Source organism: Perca flavescens, chromosome 15, assembly GCF_004354835.1.
Source record: "Perca flavescens isolate YP-PL-M2 chromosome 15, PFLA_1.0, whole genome shotgun sequence".
Classification (NCBI taxonomy): domain Eukaryota; kingdom Metazoa; phylum Chordata; class Actinopteri; order Perciformes; family Percidae; genus Perca; species Perca flavescens.
In genome coordinates, this window is record NC_041345.1 from 31,970,287 (window position 1) to 31,989,697 (window position 19,411).

Sequence of the window (19,411 nt, forward strand, 5' to 3'; positions counted from 1 at the left end):
CTGCAGGACCCCAGGAAGAATAGCTTCTCAAGTTTGAACCTTAATGGTTGAATGCACTTATTGGAAGTCGCTTTGGATAGAAGCATCAGCTAAATGTAATGTGATGTAAACTAACAGACGGCGAACAGAGAGGCTGTAAACCTGCCCGACCTGTTTGATGTTTGCTGTTTCCACCTCCAGCATGTTTGGCATCATAACATGACCAACCTCCTAGGGGTCTGAGGGAGGGGATGTGAGGCATAAAAGGAGCCTCGGTCCCAGTGGCTCTTCACTCGCCGCTCAGAGCCGACAACCAGCCGACCCTCAGCCATGACCTCCTTCTCCAGCCGCAGCAGCCTCATGTGCTCCTCCTCCTCCTCCCGCCATGTCGGCAGCATGGGGGCCGGCAGTGTGTACGGAGGAGCCGGAGGGACGGGTATCCGTGTCTCCAAGGCCTCCTTCTCCTCCTCCTCCGCCGCCGGTGCTGGCGGCGCCTTCAACCTGTCCGACGCCGTCGACATATCCGACAACAAGAAAGTGGCCATGCAGAACCTCAACGACCGCCTGGCCACCTACCTGGACAAGGTGCGCAGCCTGGAGAGGGCCAACGCAGACCTGGAGCTGAAGATCAGACAGTTCCTGGAGAACAAGACCGAACCTGAGGGCCATGACTGGACCGCGTACTTCATCCGCATCAAAGAACTGCAGGACCAGGTGAGCACAGAAAGACAGAAAATCTGATGAGTTTAGTAGGGACCGAAATATGTCTCCAGATGTGTCAATGTATAAAGGGTTAGGGTTAGGAGAAATCAAAACTTTACTCATGGTGACAAATAGTTTTGGTGCTTGAAATGAGTTTACCAAAGTATTGGCTTCACAAAGGATATATATGAATAAAGGTGAGCACAAAAAGACTAAAAATAGGCGTATAGAGTTTAGTGAAATAAAAGCCTCTTTAGATGTAGGGGTGGGGAAACAATCCATGACAGTACCATATCGATACATTGACACCAAGTACCAATCTTTGATTATATAAATGCACATGAGAATTTGTTAATAATTGAAGTGAGATGAACAGAGGAAGAGAAAGATGTTGGACAGATGTTGGCAAGGTTTTCCTTTGGGGACATTGTTTGAAGTTGGAAAAACAGGAAATAAATTGCACTCTCTCGCATAATATAGAAAAATCTTTTAAAATCACAATAATATTGTATTGTCACATAAGTTTCGCGATCGTATCGTATCGTGGGGCCTCTTGTATCATCTCATTTTCGAGGGTTCCTATGAAACACATATACAAATTTATAAAACACAGAAAAACACAGAAAAGCGTTACACCGGGCTGCAACTAACAATTACTGCCTCACAGTAAACCGGTTGTCATTTTTATGTTGAGGCTGTAGGGGTGTTGTCGGCAGTTGCTGAATGTAACTAATAAAGTAACTTGTAATCTAACTTCGTTACTTTTAAAATCAAGTAATCTGTAAAGTAACTAAATTACTTTTAAAATAAAGTAATCTGTAAAGTAACTAAACTTTTTCAAAGTAACTGTGGCAACACTGAAAACACTTGAGTATGACGTAACCAGAATGTGAAAATATATTGCAATAACTGAATAAATCTTATTAAAATGTGAATAACCTGAAAATATCTTGTAATAACCTGAAAATATATCTTGTTAAAATGTTAAAAACGGTAACACGTGAATATTATAAAAAAAACATGAAGTAAACACATGGTGAACATTAGTGAACATCAGGTGACTGTTAGTCTGTAAATATGTACCTGTTTGTTGAGTTTTTTCTGTAAATATGAACTGCTTCAGTTTTTTCTGTAAATATGTACCTGTTTGTTCAGTATTTTCTGTAAATATGTACAGAATATTTGCAGTTTGGATTGATTGTAATGTAACCAGAGAAACAAGCTGACTGGGTTTCTGTACTAACACCAGAGGTGGGGGAATCGAGTCTCATGACTTGACTCAAGTCTGACTCGAGTCGCTAATCTGAGACTTGCTCGACTTACATTGATAAATGACTCGACTTGAGACTGATGACTTTGAAGGACTTGAATTGTTATTAATGTAATAGCCAGGTCGTGTTCTTTTTTAAGCTATTGAGAAGCAGGGACGGACTGGGGCTAAAAAATAGCCCTGTTAGTGAAGCCTCAGGCTTGGCTGGCCTGCCTCCCTCTACTTTGTTATGTATTATTAATCTAACAATTATGAAGAGAAGCAGGTGGGCCAGTTAGGTGAACACTGCAACTCCTCATTCCCTAACTATAAGCTTTATCAAATAGAAGAGTTTTAAGTTCATTCTTGAAAGCGATTACAGTTTCTGCCCCCCGAACCCAGATCGGGAGCTGGTTCCATAGGAGAGGAGCCTGATAACTGAAGGCTCTTGCTCCCATTCTACTTTTAGAGACTCTAGGTACCACAAGTAACTCTGCATTCTGGGAGCGCAGTGCTCTAGTGGGACAATAGGGTATTAGGAGCTCTTCTAGATCATCTTTTTTTGTCATCTTTTGTGCTGCAACTATCTTCAACCTGAATAAACAATTGATTTGAAAGATAGGTTGTTAGCTATTATTAATGATATAATATATTTTGCTTTGTGTTAAAGAATTAGCATTGAATAACCTATTTAATATTTTGTCAAAGTCATATTACACTTTTGATTCATATTAAGGCTGTGAAATGATGACAATGACTAGGCCCTATCAATGTTGTCTGGGAAGCTTTCACAATCAACCACCAGGCCTTTGCCAGTTCCACAATAGTAAACGCAAATATGAAAGACAAGGAAAAACTGCACACTGACGGAAGACTGACAGAAAGTGCAAGCTAGGATTCTTTTGGTTAAATTTTTTGTTAAATTTGGTGAATTATTTAGCCCCCTTCCCTGTTTGTTAGCACGTTGAGAGTGGTAGCAATGCATGCCTGATGTTTTCCCATTTAATTCAATACCATAGTCTTCATCCTAGCAGCAAAAGTGAGCTCACTACAACCTCTCATATACAACCAAGTGAAATCGCAGTCAACCTGCAATTAATTTCTAACGCGTTTAATGTTTCAAATTAACCTAACAGAAATTTTTAAACACGTTAAGTTTGACAGCACTAAATTCAATTCAATTCAATTCAATTTTATTTATAGTATCAAATCATAACAAGAGTTATCTCGAAACACTTTACAGATAGAGTAGGTCTAGACCACACTCTATAATTTATAAAGCCCCAACAATTCCAACAGTAATTCCCTCAAGAGCAAGCAGTGCGACAGTGGCGAGGAAAAACTCCCTCTTGGGAAGAAACCTCGGACAGACCCAGGCTCTTGGTAGGCGGTGTCTGACGGGCCGGTTGGGGGTGTGATGAACAGTGGCGATAATAGTCACATTAATAATGGAACAGTGACAGGATGTAGCGGGAAGCTGCAGGGTTTAGCAGGAAGCTGCAGGGTTCAGCAGGAAGCAGCAGGGTTCAGCAGGAAGCTGCATGACATTGCAGGGCACCGCTGAGCTCAGCAGGGAGTGCAGCAGGACCACGGCAAGAGCTGGAACCAGGATCTTGGTGCCAACGTTCTCCAAGGAAATACGCTGGGGGAAAAAACATAAGGACTCCGGGGAGTAAACTCCCCAGAAGCTTGGATTACTAACAAGCATTTCTGGGACTGGATACACACAAATAGTAATAGTAATAGTAATAGAAAGGGAGAGGAGAGAGCAGCTCAGTGTGTCAAAGGAAGGAAGTCCCCCGGCAGTCTAGAACTATAACAGCGTAACTATAACAGCGTAACTAAGAGAGACAGGTCATAAGGAGAGGTAGCTTTTTCGGGCTTAGAACTCTCCCCCTGCCGGATCGGGCTTGGCTGGCCTGTCTCCCTCTACTTTGTTATGTATTATTAATCTAACAATTATGAAGAGAAGCAGGTGGGCCAGTTAGGTGAACACTGCAACTCCTCACTCCCTAACTATAAGCTTTATCAAATAGAAGAGTTTTAAGTTCATTCTTGAAAGCGATTACAGTTTCTGCCCCCCGAACCCAAATTGGGAGCTGGTTCCATAGGAGAGGAGCCTGATAACTGAAGGCTCTTGCTCCCATTCTTCTTTTAGAGACTCTAGGTACCACCAGTAACTCTGCATTCTGGGAGCGCAGTGCTCTAGTGGGACAATAGGGTATTAGGAGCTCTTCTAGATATGATGGTGCTAGACCATTTAGAGCTTTGTAGGTCAATAGAAGGATTTTAAACTCAATCCTGGATTCAACAGGAAGCCAGTGCAGAGAAGCTAATACAGGAGAAATATGATCTCTTTTCTTAGTTCTTGTGAGAAACACGCTGCAGCATTCTGGATCAGCTGGAGAGTCTTAAGGGACTTATTTGAGCAACCTGACAGTAGGGAATTACAATAGTCCAGCCTGGAAGTAACAAATGCATGGACTAGTTTTTCAGCATCATTTTGAGACAGGATATTCCTAATTTTGGCAATGTTACGAAGATGAAAAAAGGCTGTTCTTGAGGTTTGTTTTAGATTGGCATTAAAGGATATATCCTGATCAAAAATGACTCCTAAATTTCTGACAGTAGTGCTTGAGGCCAGGGCAATACCATCCAGAGTAGCTATGTCTTTAGATAATGAGGTTCTGAGGTGTTTAGGTCCCAGTACAATAACTTCAGTTTTGTTAGGGTTTAACATCAGAAAATTATAGGTCATCCAGGATTTTATATCTTTAATGCACGCTTGAAATTTAGCTAGCTGACTAGTTTCGTCTGGTTTGATTGACAAGTATAATTGGGTGTCATCCGCATAACAGTGAAAGTTAATTGAGTGTTTCCTAATAATATTGCCTAGAGGAAGCATATATAGGGAGAATAGAATTGGTCCAAGCACTGAGTCTTGAGGAACCCCATGGCTAACTTTTGCGTACTTGGAGGATTTATCATTAACATTAACAAATTGAGATCGATCAGAGAAATAGGACTTAAACCAGCTCAGAGCAACTCCTTTAATGCCAACCAAGTGTTCCAATCTCTGTAACAGGATTGAATGGTCAATAGTGTCAAAAGCAGCACTAAGATCTAGTAAAACAAGAATGGAGACAAGTCCTTTGTCTGCAGCAGTTAAAAGGTCGTTAGTAATTTTCACCAGTGCCGTCTCTGTGCTATGATGCTTTCTAAATCCTGATTGAAAGTCATCAAATAAACTATTGCTATGTAGAAAATCACATAACTGATTAGCAACCACCTTCTCAAGGATCTTGGAGAGAAAGGGAAGGTTAGATATAGGTCTATAGTTTGCTAAGACCTCAGGATCAAGGGTGGGTTTTTTCAGAAGAGGTTTTATCACAGCTACTTTAAATGACTGTGGTACATAACCTGTTAATAAGGACATATTGATCATATCTAGTAATGAAGTGTTTACCACGGGTAACGCTTCTTTGAGTAATCTCGTTGGGATGGGGTCTAAGAGACAGGTAGATGGCTTAGCTGAGGATATCTTTAACATTAATTGTTGGAGGTCTATAGGATAAAAGCAGTCTAAGTATATGTTGAGACTAGTCGTTATTTCTAGCGACTCTGCGTTAAAAGGTGAACCGTTAGAAGTTGAGGGCAAAAGGTGATGAATTTTATCTCTAATTGTTGTAATTTTATCATTAAAGAAGCTCATGAAGTCATCACTACTCAGAGCTAGAGGAATAGATGGCTACAGTGCTGAAAAGAAACCTTGGGTTGTTCTTGTTTTCTTCTATTAGTGATGAGTAATAGTCTGATCTGGCCTTTCTTAGGGCCTTCCTATAGGTTTTCAGACTTTCTTGCCAATCCAAACGGGATTCTTCCACTTTGGTGGAGCGCCACTTACTTTCGAGGTTTCGCGAGATTTGTTTTAATTTGCGAGTTTGGGAGTTATACCAAGGTGCTAATTTCCTTTGCTTCATCATCCTCTTTTTCAGGGGAGCAACAGAGTCTAAGGTCATCCGTAGGCAAGTCGTAGCACCGTCTACAAATGTATCAATTTGAGAGGGACTGAGGTTAACATAGAGGTCCTCTGTTATGTTAAGGCACGACATAGAGTCGAATGCTGTTGGAATATCTTCTTTAAATTTAGCTATAGCACTGTCAGATAGGCATCTGGTGTAGAAGCTTTTATCTAATTTAATATAGTCAGGTAGTAAGAATTCGAAAGTGATTAAAGAATGATCTGATAATACAGAATTCTGCGGAAATATTATTAAATCCTCAATTTCAATACCATATGCCAGCACAAGGTCGAGGGTGTGGTTAAAACAGTGCGTCGCCTTGTGCACACTCTGACTGAAACCGACTGAATCCAGTAATGAGTTGAAAGCAGTACTAAGGCTATTGCTGTCAACGTCCACATGGATATTAAAATCACCTACAATAAGTACTTTGTCTGATTTAAGGACTAAACATGATAAAAACTCTGAGAATTCAGATAAAAATTCAGAATATGGACCTGGAGCCCTGTAAATAACAACGAATATAATTGGCTGTAATGTTTTCTATTTTGAATGTTGAAGATTAAGAACAAGACTTTCAAAGGAGTTATATTTTAGTTTAGGTTTAGGAGTAATTAACAGGCTTGCATCAAAGATGGCTGCAACTCCCCCTCCTCGGCCTGAGCCTCTAGGAATTTGAGTATTAATATGACTGGGAGGAGTGGCTTCATTTAGACTGACATAGTCTAAATGAGCCAGCCAGGTTTCAGTAAGACAAAATAAATCAATGTTGTTATCTGATATCAACTCGTTAACCAATAATGCTTTAGAAGACAGATATCTAATATTTAATAGTCCACATCTAATTTTCCTATTTTGTTCTATCGTTGCAGTCGTTTTAATTCCAATTAGGTTATTAAGTATAGCGCATCTTTTGTTTACCTTTGATTTAACCGATCTGAGTCGGGGAACAGACACCGTGCTTATTAGACTATGAGTGGGTGACTGCTCCAACGGAAGCACAGGGGGGCGCGTAGTACTGCACCCCTGATTACTAATATCAAACTTGGGTTGTCATGGTTTATGTCTGATAAACTCGGTCAGATTTTTTGATATGAGAGCGGCTCCGTCCTAGGTGGGATGAATGCCGTCTCTCTCCATCAGACCAGGCTTTCCCCAGAACGCCCCCCAGTTATTCACATAGCCCACATCGTTAGCTCGGCACCACCCCGACAACCAGCGGTGGAAGGATGACGTACGGCTGTACATTTCATCATTGGTCAGGTTTGGCAGGGGTCCAGAGAAAACTACTGAGTCCGACATTGTCTTTGTGTATGCACAAAGTGACTCAACATTCAATTTAGTGATCTCTGATTTACGACCATTACCCCCTACGTGAAGTATGATCTTACTGTATTTACGGTTCTTTTTAGCCAGCAGCTCTAAATGGGTTTCTATATCGCCCGCTTTAGCCCCGGGGACACAAATGACCGTAGGTACTGTAGGTACTGTAGCCGCCGGCTTCACATATCGCAGTATAGACCTCCCAATAACCAGAATTGGCTTCTCAGCGGGTGTATCACTGAGTAGGGAGAACCTGTTAGAGAGGCGAAGACGCTCCGGTTTAGAGCGACCGTCATCATGTGCACTCCCTGGTCTAGATCTAACGCTACGCTTCCCTCTAACGCTACGCTTCCCTCGGACAGTCACCCACTCGCCCGGCTGCTCGGGGTCTGACGGGGGACAGATAGCAGAAGCTAAAGAAGCTACAGCATGGTGGTCCGCATTAACTACATGGTGCTGCCTAGCTACGGAAGCATATGTTTCTGATTCCATGGTGCGGAGCCGTGCCTCAAATTCACTAAGCCTTGCCTCCAGAGCAGCGAATATACTACATTTATTACATGTATCGTTATCACTAAAGGAGGCAGAGGAATAGCTAAACATTTGACACACAGAGCAAGAAAGAGCAGGAGAGGGAGAGGAATTAGCCATTGTTAATGGCTAAGCTAAAGTAGCTAACAGCGTTTTAACAATTGTACATTCAGCAAGTCAGTCACTGTAAGTGAAGCTAAGTAGAAGTGCTTGAGTAAAAACAATTGTAATTCAGATGCAATCCAGGCAAATAGCCGCTAATTTAACCAGTAAAACAGAGTTCAATAAGTTTTTGCCGGAGCAGCAAACTAGCGTTTGTAACGCGGGAACACCGGAAGTGACACAATACGCTCACCTTACACGTCCACCTACGTAAGGAGAAACAGATCAGTTCAGGCCCTCAAATCAAATGGCATGATAATTTTCATAATCATGATGCGCACCCATGTTGATAGCTGACTATGTAATTCGCTAAGATAGGGATACAGGCAGCCTATTGTAATGTGTCCTACTCCTGGCACTTACCAGTACCTCTTGCTGATGTGAAATTAGTCTGGCTGTCTGTCCCTCATCATGACCAGTCATGTCTAATGATGTAGGCCTACTCTTCTTCCTCAGTTATTTTTTTACACGTAGCATATAAGTGATCGTTTATGGACTTTTCCCAAACGCACAAATTGTCAGTCCGTCCCTGTTGAGAAGTTGCATTTTGTTTTTGGAGCATCCTAGTGCTATACGCGCCACCCTGCCAAGTTGCTAGGCAACCTTCCAGAGCGTGGCAGACCAGCAGAGGCCGTAAAACGTAGGAGGCAGCCGTCATGGAAGGGATTAGTGAAATTCGAATTTAAGGAGTTTGTAGTCAATGCTCGTTGTACAAACCCAAACGGTGTGCAAGGATTGCAACTCTAAATTACGGACACAAAAACCACAACATCCAACTGCATCTGTCATTTCAAGCAACACAAACAAAGGTACATGAATGTGTCTTTTAGCTAACATTAACAGTATTTTTTTGTATGACTTGACTTGTGACTTGCTTGACTTATGGCAGGGACTCGACTTGACTTGCTTGATTCTCACCACAGTGACCTGGGACTTGCTTGCGACTTGCACATGTGTGACTTACTCCTACCTCTGACTAACAAAGTACATGTAAGTTTGGTTTTTAAAGGTCCCATGACATGGTGCTCTTTGGATGCTTTTATATAGGCCTTAGTGGTCCCCTAATTAGTGGGAATGCGCAGCCACAATTGTTATTCGGTTCTTTATTTTTCTTATTCCGTACGTTTTTTTTGGCTCTCCGTAACTTTTGCATACGTTCAGCTATTAAAACCATTCTACTTTTAAAATGTTCAGCTCTTTCAGCTAATGATGGGACTTCTTCAACTTTTTAACAATTTTTTTTAACATTGAAGTCAATGAGAGCATGCTTCAAATCATTAAAATCTTCTTCTGCTTCAAAATGTATCTCCTCCTACATTATTTCACCTACAGACATGATTCAAACTTTAAACTGTTTACAAAATATTCTGGTATTCGGGGTGTGCTCAGTGTTTTGATATCTTTTACAGTTTTTTTGAAAAAGCTGTTTAAGTTTAGTGATCATTTCAGGAAATTTTATCGAATAAACATAGTGTGTATTGCGCTGGCTTGAGTGATGATGTCATCAGCTAGAGTGTGAAGCTTCAAAAAAATTATCTTTGTCCCTTCTCTATAAATTGCTCTCACACCCACAATATCTACATGTCATACACAATTTATACATCAAATTGTAGGTATTTTTGTCTAGTTTCAGCCAATGTGCTCCGTTTTGTGATAGGCGTTTTACTTTTGGCTCGCTGACAAGAGTTCCACACCTTCCTCCATTCGTTGCCCTGTGTTTTCCATATTTCTGAGCGAAAGGCAGAGCGAAACACTTTTTTAAATCGCCGATATGCCCACATTTTTATGTTTATCCACATAAATCTTATATTGATACGTTTACAAAGGCCTTGTGGTGCTCAGGATGACGTCATTTGACTGATAGCAGTTATCGTTTTGGCAGTCTGAGCCTTTATTTGAGAGCTCGCTGTCAGTGTCTCTGAATAGCTGCAGTGTGGCACAGGTGACATATTAAGAGTAGCTGCTATGATTGTTAAGATCAACGAGATCTCATCACAGACATCAAAGGATGTTTACAAACATGGTCACAGGTCCTTAGTACCATGACAACCCTTTCACAGACAGTCACCTTGAATACTACAGCTCTCTGCATTTTCATCTCTTTCTCACAGCATTTGTCATCTTCTCTCCTTCTCTTCTGTCCTCTCTTCTCTCCTTCTCTCATTCTCTCATTCTCTCTTTCCTCTCTTTCCTCTTGTTCAGCCCCCTTCTTTTCACACGATATATTTCACATCTCATCTCAGCTAGATTGATGCTTTTTCGTTCTATGCAGCGTATATGTCTGATAAAGTATTTCTTCTTTCAGCCTTTTCAGGCAATTCATTTCAACTTTCATCTTTGACAGTATTACAGTTCAGCTTCCAGCTTTTCTAACAATGTATTTTGCCTCTTCACTTATTTAAGTGATGCAGTTTAGCTTCCATCTCTGACAATTTTCCAGATTTTTCAGCAGTGCAGTGCAATGCATTTGGGCTTTAAGATTTTTCATACAATTTGTTTCATATTTCTGCATATGTGAGTCATTATCCTGAAGAGACAGAAACACTGCAAAAAAACACATCCAAAAAAGTGACAGAAATGTTGGAAAAAAACTTTAAAAAAACGTCCAAAAAAGAGACAAAAACGGATGATACACGGACCTGACAGATATAAGTTTGATGTGTTTCTTCAGTTTTCTTCTCCAGATGTTTTAATAACTTAGTGTTTAAAAACTACAGGTCATAAACACAACACCATATAATGAATGTCACAAAGATGTTGAAAAGAAGAATGGAACATCCCAAAAAACTTCCAAAAAAGAGACAGAAACGTTGGAAAAAAACGTCCAAAAAAGAGACAGAAACGGATGATACACGGACCTGACAGATATAAGTTTGATGTGGTTCTTCAGTTTTCTTCTCCAGATGTTTTAATAACTTAGTGTTTAAAACCTACAGGTCATAAACACAACAAAATATAATGAATGTCACAAAGATGTTGAAAAGTAGAATGGAACATCCCAAAAAACGTCCAAAAAAGAGACAGAAACGTTGGAAAAAACTTTTAAAAAATGTCCAAAAAAGAGACATAAACCTTGGAAAAAAACGTCCAAAAAAGAGACAGAAACGTACTGTATCTGATGTCTCTTTTATATAGGCCTTAGTGGTCCCCTAATACTGTATCTGAAGTCTCTTTTATATAGACCTTAGTGGTCCCCTAATACTGTATCTGATGTGTCTTTTATATAGACCTTAGTGGTCCCCTAATACTGTATCTGAAGTCTCTTTTATATAGACCTTAGTGGTCCCCTAATACTGTATCTGAAGTCTCTTTCCCTAAATTCAGCCGTGGTGCAGAATTACAGCCACTAGAGCCAGTCCCACAATGAGCTTTCCTTAGGATGTGCCATTTCTGTGTCTGTAGCTATTGAGTAGGAGAGAGGGGGGGCAAGGCCTTGACCAACTGCCACTTTGCTCATTAGAAAGCCATGATGTCTCTCTCTTTCTCATGGGCAGGCCAAATTCTCTGGGCGGGCAAAGCAGAGAAAGGGGAGGTAACCTTTCCCTTTATGACCTCATAAGGAGAAGATTCCAGATTGGTCCATCTGAGCGTTAATTTTCTCAAAGGAAGAGCAGGATACCCAGGGCTCGGTTTACACCTATCAGCCTTTCTAGCCACTGGGGGGCCATAGGCAGGCTGGAGGAACTCATTTAAAAATTCATATTAAAGGTCCCATGACATGGTGCTCTTTGGATGCTTTTATATAGACCTTAGTGGTCCCCTAATACTGTATCTAAACAGTTTCTTCAGAGAAACCTCATAATTTGACATTTTCATGCCGTGGGACCTTTAAAGTGTTCTATTATCTTTATTTTTACTTTAATTGCCCGCTGCTCATCATACCAACTGCTATAATTATTATGAATCATATTTCTATATATCTGTATCTGTGTCTCTGTGTCCCAACTGGCACTGTCGCACCAAATGCTTGTTCTTGGGGGGGATTGTTGGGTCTCTGTAAATTACACAGTGTGGTCTAGACCTCCTCTATCTGTAAAGTGTCCTGAGATGACTTCTGGTAGGATTTAACAATATAAATAAGATTGAATTCAATCTTTAGAAAAGAAAGTTGTTCACACGGCGTCTTCTCTTCCTTCCTGCTCAGATCAACTTCACAACTCATGGAAACTCCGCCCTCGTCCTCGCCATCGACAATGCCCAGCTGGCCACCGACAACTTTAAAGTCAAGTGAGTGTTTAAGTTCCTTTAAGATCAATCCTGCGTCAAGACCATCTAATTCAATCTGTCTTTTTGTGAGTATGTTCTTCCCAATCATTCCAACACTCAGGTGAGTTTCTGGACTTTATTCTCGTGTTTTTTTTTTTCCAGGTATGAGCACGAGCTGGCGATGTGTCAGTTGGTGGAAGGCGACATTGCCGGGCTGAAGAAGCTTCTGCAGGAGCTGAACCCGAGCATTAGGAACCTGGAGATTCAGGTGGAGGGTCTGAAAGTCGAGCTGATCCAGCTGAAGAAGAACCATGAGGAGGTGAGACCACTGAAACCAGACATTAAGATAAATTAAACTACTCATTCTCATTAACGGGTTCGTACGATATCCAACAGAATTAGCCGATTGCTGGCCGGTCATATGACAAGTTAAGTTCAGCCTTTTTGGTTTGGTCTTTACAGTTAAATTTAGCAAAACAAAGTTGACTGTGGGCCAGTTACAGAGCACCATGAGGTGGCGGCCCTTCAAGAGGCCGTTGCAGTTGATTTTAGCCGACAAAGAAATTGACATGCGGACAGTTAAGTTGAGACACCAAACTGATTAGTTTAGACATTAGAGAGTAGAGGAAATGCGGTGTGAATGCTCTGTTGAAGGGCTGACGCTAAACTGGATTTCTGGTTTGAATGTGTAGGTGAAATAGTAGCTTAGTATTAACTTCTTCAGGACATGAACACTTGTTTCCTTGGTGAAAGTCTTGTGTTTTCTCCTTAATTTCTTCAGGACATGAACACCTGTTTTCTTGGTGAAAGTCTTGTGTTTTCTCCTTAACTTCTTCAGGACATGAACACCTGTTTCCTTGGTGAAAGTCTTGTGTTTTCTCCTTAACTTCTTCAGGACATGAACACCTGTTTTCTTGGTGAAAGTCTTGTGTTTTCTCCTTAACTTCTTCAGGACATGAACACCTGTTTCCTTGGTGAAAGTCTTGTGTTTTCTCCTTAACTTCTTCAGGACATGAACACCTGTTTTCTGGGTGAAAGTCTTGTGTTTTCTCCTTAACTTCTTCAGGACATGAACACCTGTTTCCTGGGTGAAAGCTCTGTGTTTTTGGAGCCAAACATTGCCCCCCCTTCCCCGACCTCCTCTCTACGAGGATCTTCACGCTCTTATACAGCAGCAGTCAATGTGCTGCAGACAGTAATAAATACGTGGAATACATACAAATTACAGAACTTTACTTCTCAAAGCTGTTTTAGTCTGCATAAAAAGATAAAAAGACAGAAGTTTAACCGGCGTCTTCCTACAGGACCTGCTGGCTATGCAAGCCCACGTAGGAGGCCAGGTGAACGTGGAGGTGGATGCCGCTCCGCAGCAGGACCTGTCCGCCGTCATGGCCAGAATCAGAGAACACTACGAGACCGTCGCCAACAAGAACCGCAAAGAGCTGGAGATCTGGTTCCAGTCCCAGGTGAGACAAAAAAGTTCTGTTTTCTGCCCCCTGTTTTATTCTGAAGCTTTTTTTATAAGTTTTACTTTTCAAGTTTTTAAACTTTAATGTTTTTGAACTAAATCTTCATACTATAAGTGTAATTCTTGTCTAACTCTGTGTATTCTTTACTCTTTTGAGCGAAGCTGCTCAGGAATGCAAATTGAATTCCAGTGTAAACTGACAACAAAGTTGTACTGTATTGTTTTTAAAACTTAGGAAGTTTTATGTTGTTTTAATGTTTTAAAATTTTGTTTCTTAAGTTCTACAGCTCGGTCTACAAATGCTTAGTTTTTTATTGTTTTAAAGGTGCCCTGCAACACGTATTTCATTACTTTGTGGTAATGTCTGAAGTTCTACCATGGACTCTGTAAAAAAACAAATTGTGGTTACCTTGTTTCAAGCCATTTTAGCGTGGTATAGAAAGCATGCAGGAAGATTTGTGCCAGTTCTCATTAATATTCAACGAGCTAAGCTGCTTGACTCTGATTGGCTAACAGCTAGCCAATGAGAGCCTGGCTATCAGCATCCTTTACCCAGAGCAACTGGGCGAGCTCATGAAGAGTAATGAGCTCCAGCAACATGATGTCAGACTGACCAGCTTTTGTAATTGGCCTGATTTCTCCGCTAATTTTTTTCAGTGGCTAGAGCTGGCATTCACGACATAACACAAACACATACATTTTTTTAAAGATTTTTACTTTCATAACTTCAAATTTTGGGAAAATTTCTTGCAGGAAATGCGTGTGGCTACAGAAAAGCTAAAATACTAAAAGCAAAGTCCTATTTCCTGCCCTGAATGTACTCACTGCTGCCACTTCTGTAACCTGGCAATAACCTTCTTCAGTCGAGTTTTTCAAAAGGTTTTAATAAAAGCATACCATTTTATTTTATTTCAGTTTACTAAAAATATTTTCATTGCTTATTGCTGCATACATTACTAATTCTTTGTCGTTTTATAATCCTTCATGGCCTTTTAGATCTTCTCTTGTTGGTTTTCTTAATGCAAACTGTCGCACAAATAAAACAATCAAAACTAACCTGAACTATGGAACTCTTTACCCAAGAATATAAGACAGGGTTTTTTCTGGCTCAGAATGGGCATTCTGATACATGTTTAGGCACATATGTATAGTGAAAATGTCTTTATGTCTTGCTATTACTGTTGTAGCTAATTTGTACAATAATACAATAGTGTTATGAATGCAAAACCTTATCAAGTGTAATGTTTTCTATTTTGAAATACATTGATTGTCAGTGATGTTGAATACAGTAGTAGTGTAGTAGGGAGGCCTGCTGCTGACAATCAGCTTTGGCGCTGGTGATTTTCCTTTGGCGCTGGTTAAAAACTTCTTTGGGGCGCCAAAACTTTCTCTATGCAGGAAAAACACTGTAAGAGATGCAACCTCTGTGGACATTTTGAAAGATTATTTGAGCACTGTTTTAACTAAATGGCACTTTTTGTTTTCTGTTTTATTGTCCCTATGCTTTTCATTTGTCTTATTATATATTATTTTTGTTTGTTTAATCATCATACTTTACCTGTTTTGTTTCTATGTTTTTACTTTTTGGTTTGGTTTTGCTTTCACATGTTCTTTTGCTCTCGATATTTGCTGCCTCTATATCATGTGATTGCTTGTTTTTTATCAGACAAATGTCTGCTTCATTTCCTTTGTGTTGTGGTTTCTCACTTTGTGGTGAAGCACTTCCATCACTCTGTATGTATAAATACCCTGATATTTGATCAATAACATCATTGATTGTCCTTCACAGTCGGCCGAGCTGAACAAAGAGGTGGCTGTGAGCACCGAGACTCTGCAGACGACAAAGACTGAGATCTCAGAGCTCAGACTGACTCTTCAGTCTTTGGAGATCAAACTGCAGTCTGAGATCAGCAAGGTAAGAAAAAGTTTTGTTTTGTCTTTGAGCATTTTGAGTGTTATTCATTTATTTGCTCTACCTTTTTCAACATTTTAGACACAGATATGTTAATAATGTGAAATAGTTTTTTAATTAAAGAATTCAACATTTTCTTGAGGGGGAGCCCTGAAGTCCTCCAGAAACCCCATACTTTTAACTTGAACAGTTAAAAGTCCAATATGTATTAAATTGACTGTAATAAATCCAAAAATGACCCCAATGAATTTGTACTGCAGTGACTATTTTAAACAGTAGCTGCCAGGATCACATTATATGTCATTTAGCTGACGCTTTTATCCAATAATAAAAGCTATAATTGCTATATATGTCAGAGGTCACACGCCTCTAGAGCAACTAGGGGTTAAGTGTCTTGCTCAGGGACACATTGGTTGCTGTATTGCAGTGGGAATTGAACCCAGGTCTCCTACACCAAAGGTATGTGTCATATCCACTGGGCTATCACCACCACCTGTAAATAAAAGTGTTTAAAAAGTCAGCATTTATGTAATTGTGTCACTTCAATTTACAGACTGAAAGACTTTTCTAACAGTTTGGACTTGCAGTGAATAAAGAGAGAAAACCAGTCAATTTGTGTTGATTCTAGAGGCCACTTTGGACAAAAGGGGTAGTGTCGTTTCTTTACGCTGCTCTATCGCCCACTGTAGAATATCAAGTTAGCGTTACCGGGAGGTCATGTAGGATGAATGTTTTGCTCCAACAGAAAATCATTCATTTACAATAAGAGAATAATAAAAATTGTTCTTCGTTTAATTTCCTTCTTTCCTGTGATGGCCCTGCCCCAGTATCAGCCACAACTACACCAGATAACTTCTAAATAACATTAAAATACAATTAGGCCTCCTGCTTCCTTTTACCTGGCTCAACAGGCTGGATACGCTAACACAGGCTTTTTGGTGTTACAAAGAAATCTGTGACCCATCAGAATGTGTGCTATGTAGCTCTGTCTCCCTGCCGCAAATCATTCTGTGACTTTGCGTGGAAAATCAGAGGCCTTATTAAATACTGTATGAAATTAGCGTTCTTTTCACTGTTAGTCTCGTTTGCTGTTACAGGTCATTTAAGATCATTGTATGAAAAATGACAGAGCTTTAGAAACATTAAAAACTTTAACCTTTTCAATTTTGTATTCACAAAATATCATAGGGACGCTTCTAAAGACGGTTTTTAAACTTCTTGAGGGGGCCAAGTCCCTTGTTCGTCTATTATTTATTGACTTCTCCTCCGCTTTTAACTGCATTCAGCCTCAAGTCTTAGCAGACAGGTTGAAGAACACTCATACCATTGATAATGGACTGATCTGCTGGCTGATGGATTTTTTAACAGTGAGGTCACAACGGGTGAGAGTGAACAGTGTTTTATCAGATGCCCTTTTATCTTCTACTGGATCCCCCCTGGGCTGTGTCCTCTCCCCTCTTTTATTTGTTTTATACACAAATGATGCCAAAGCCATCAGGAACGGTGCCACATTATTACATTTGCGGATGATTCTGTCATTGTGTCCCTCCTCAGCAGTGACGACTCTGAACACGGTCCTGCAGTCAATGATTTTATTGATTGGTGTAAATCCTCCTTTTTAAACATTAATGTGGCAAAAACGAAAAAGATGTGCATTGACTTCAGAAGACATTTCCCCGGTTGTAATGGACAATCAACCCTCATAGTTGTGTAGCTACGTAACTTGATATGTCCCACTTCAAAGCTTTCTCCCGTTTCCTGATGGGTGCAGGTGAAAGAGCGTCGACCATTCTGTGCACATTATTGACATATACTAATAATAAAGCGATGGACGGCGGGGTTAGATAAACTTGGGTTACAGACCCATGGTTACAGAGGAGCCGGCCGCAACGGATGTTCTCACATAAAACGAACGCACCCTCAACGGGGCAGGGATCATTTCATTGGTCAACACTACACCTGGCATTCTATTGGTTGTGGAATTTTGATAGTGTTGTAACACAGAAAAATCCAAGCGCGCAGGAGAGATCCGAGAGCAGCAGATTTGCAAGCGCGCAGAATCAGGCTGAGTGCGAGGAGAAGGTTCAAAGCTGAGAGCAGGAAATCTGTCCACAGAACAACATATCTGAGTCCGAGCACAAAGTTTGAGCACAAGCAGAGCAAATCCAAGCGCGAGCATGACCATTTGAGTGTGAGAGCAAGGTTTTGAGGGAAATTATTACAAAATCTGAACGTAATACCAGTGAGAAATGCTCTCAAATTGAAAGAATGCGCTCTTGAATAAAGATAGGAATATAACTCCATAGACCGACAGTATACTGTGCTTTGAGTCCCATGTTGATGCTGTGTTTAATAAAAGCACATCAGTGCATGTACTTTCTTCATAAGCTCCGCAGTTTTAATGTCGACACTGTTCTTACACAAGTTCTTACTTTCTCTTTTATCTGCTGGCACGGGTCACTTTCTATTAAACAGCAAAAAATTTAAAAAAAATACAGGAAAGATTTGTAAAATAAAACGGAATGAATCCGTAGGATTACAGTTTTTCGTAGAGTGTGACTGTCCTACCTCTTCCTGAACAGAAAGAAGCCGTGGAGGCGAATCTGGCTGAGACCAACAGCCGCTACGGCAACATGCTGACAGGTTACCAGAGGCACGTGGGGGGTCTGGAGGAGCAGCTGTCCCGCCTCAGGGCCGACCTGGGTAACCAGAGGGCCATGTACGCCGAGCTGCTGGACATCAAGACCAGACTGGAGATGGAGATCGCCGAGTACAGGAGGCTGCTGGAGGGAGAGAGGTGAGCTGAGGGGACTACAAAACATCTGCAGAGTCTACAGTCATGCTAGCAGCTCTGAGGATTAATCAGGGGTTGATGCACAGACTGTATACGTGAAGCTAAATCATCTGGATCGACCCTTGGTGGCTGGCTGCAGTATAGGTCTAGTAAAATAGTCTCAGGAAGGAACTGGTTTTGGTGGAACATTTGTACCCCGCAAAAGAAAACACCACATACAATATTAAATGAAGTAAACTGTTGACACAATACTGTAACGTGAGCTATTTAAATTAGCTGATACATGGTTAAACCTCATTGGCTCTTACCAGTGTATCTCCGTGTGTACTTCGTCCACAGCAATCCCAATCAGTCCCAGAACATCCCAGTTAGAGAGGAAATACCCTAAAGATATTGTTTATAAATCTTTACAATCATTCCCCGAAAGAACCAAGCGGTCCAAACTTTCTTCAAAACTTTACTGTTTCTGCAGCATCTAAATTATGCATTTTCTGTTTTGCAGCACCTCCACCAGGACCTCCAGGGTGGTGGTGATCACGGAGGAATTGGACGAACATGGAAACGTGATCAGCCGCAGTTAGATGGGAATAAAACCAGAATCAGATGCTGTAACGTTTAAACCGAGTCTGCTTCAGGTTGGTCAATAAAGATCAAGTCTCACATTGTTTCTGTGGTTTACGTGTTATTGTTTCACACTGGCGGTGTTATGGAAGGCAATCTGATACACATGAAGACAATCAGATGAATACAAGAGACATCTTGGAGCCATCTCACCTCCTCCTCCCTGTATGACTTTCACCCCCCCGTTACATCTTAACTGGCATGAGAAAACTAGAGATAGTTTTGGGGTGACCTTGTACCTTTATCGGTTCAGGCAAACAGAGCTCACATAATGTTCCAGACTGGACGTCTCACAAAGTTAGAATGAAAATCTACATGTGGAAAATGAGATAGACTCTTTCAACCTTTGTGAGAGAAGTAAAGTATGAATTAAACATAAAAATATAAGGAATTGTGCTTAAATGTAATTTTCCCATTACATTCCACCCTTTTGATTACAACC

The 19,411-nt window shown here is 40.7% G+C and overlaps 1 protein-coding gene across 1 annotated transcript; it reads left to right on the forward strand.

Annotated features, from left to right (window-relative positions):
- The first annotated feature begins 309 nt into the window (after window positions 1-309).
- On the forward strand, window positions 310-18,929 carry LOC114570237 (keratin, type I cytoskeletal 50 kDa). The gene is made up of 7 exons (XM_028600483.1): window positions 310-693; window positions 12,113-12,195; window positions 12,337-12,493; window positions 13,479-13,640; window positions 15,432-15,557; window positions 18,137-18,351; window positions 18,851-18,929. Exons 1-7 carry the CDS (start codon window positions 310-312, stop codon window positions 18,927-18,929), a joined length of 1,206 nt encoding a protein of 401 aa, XP_028456284.1.
- Window positions 18,930-19,411: the final 482 nt, after the last annotated feature.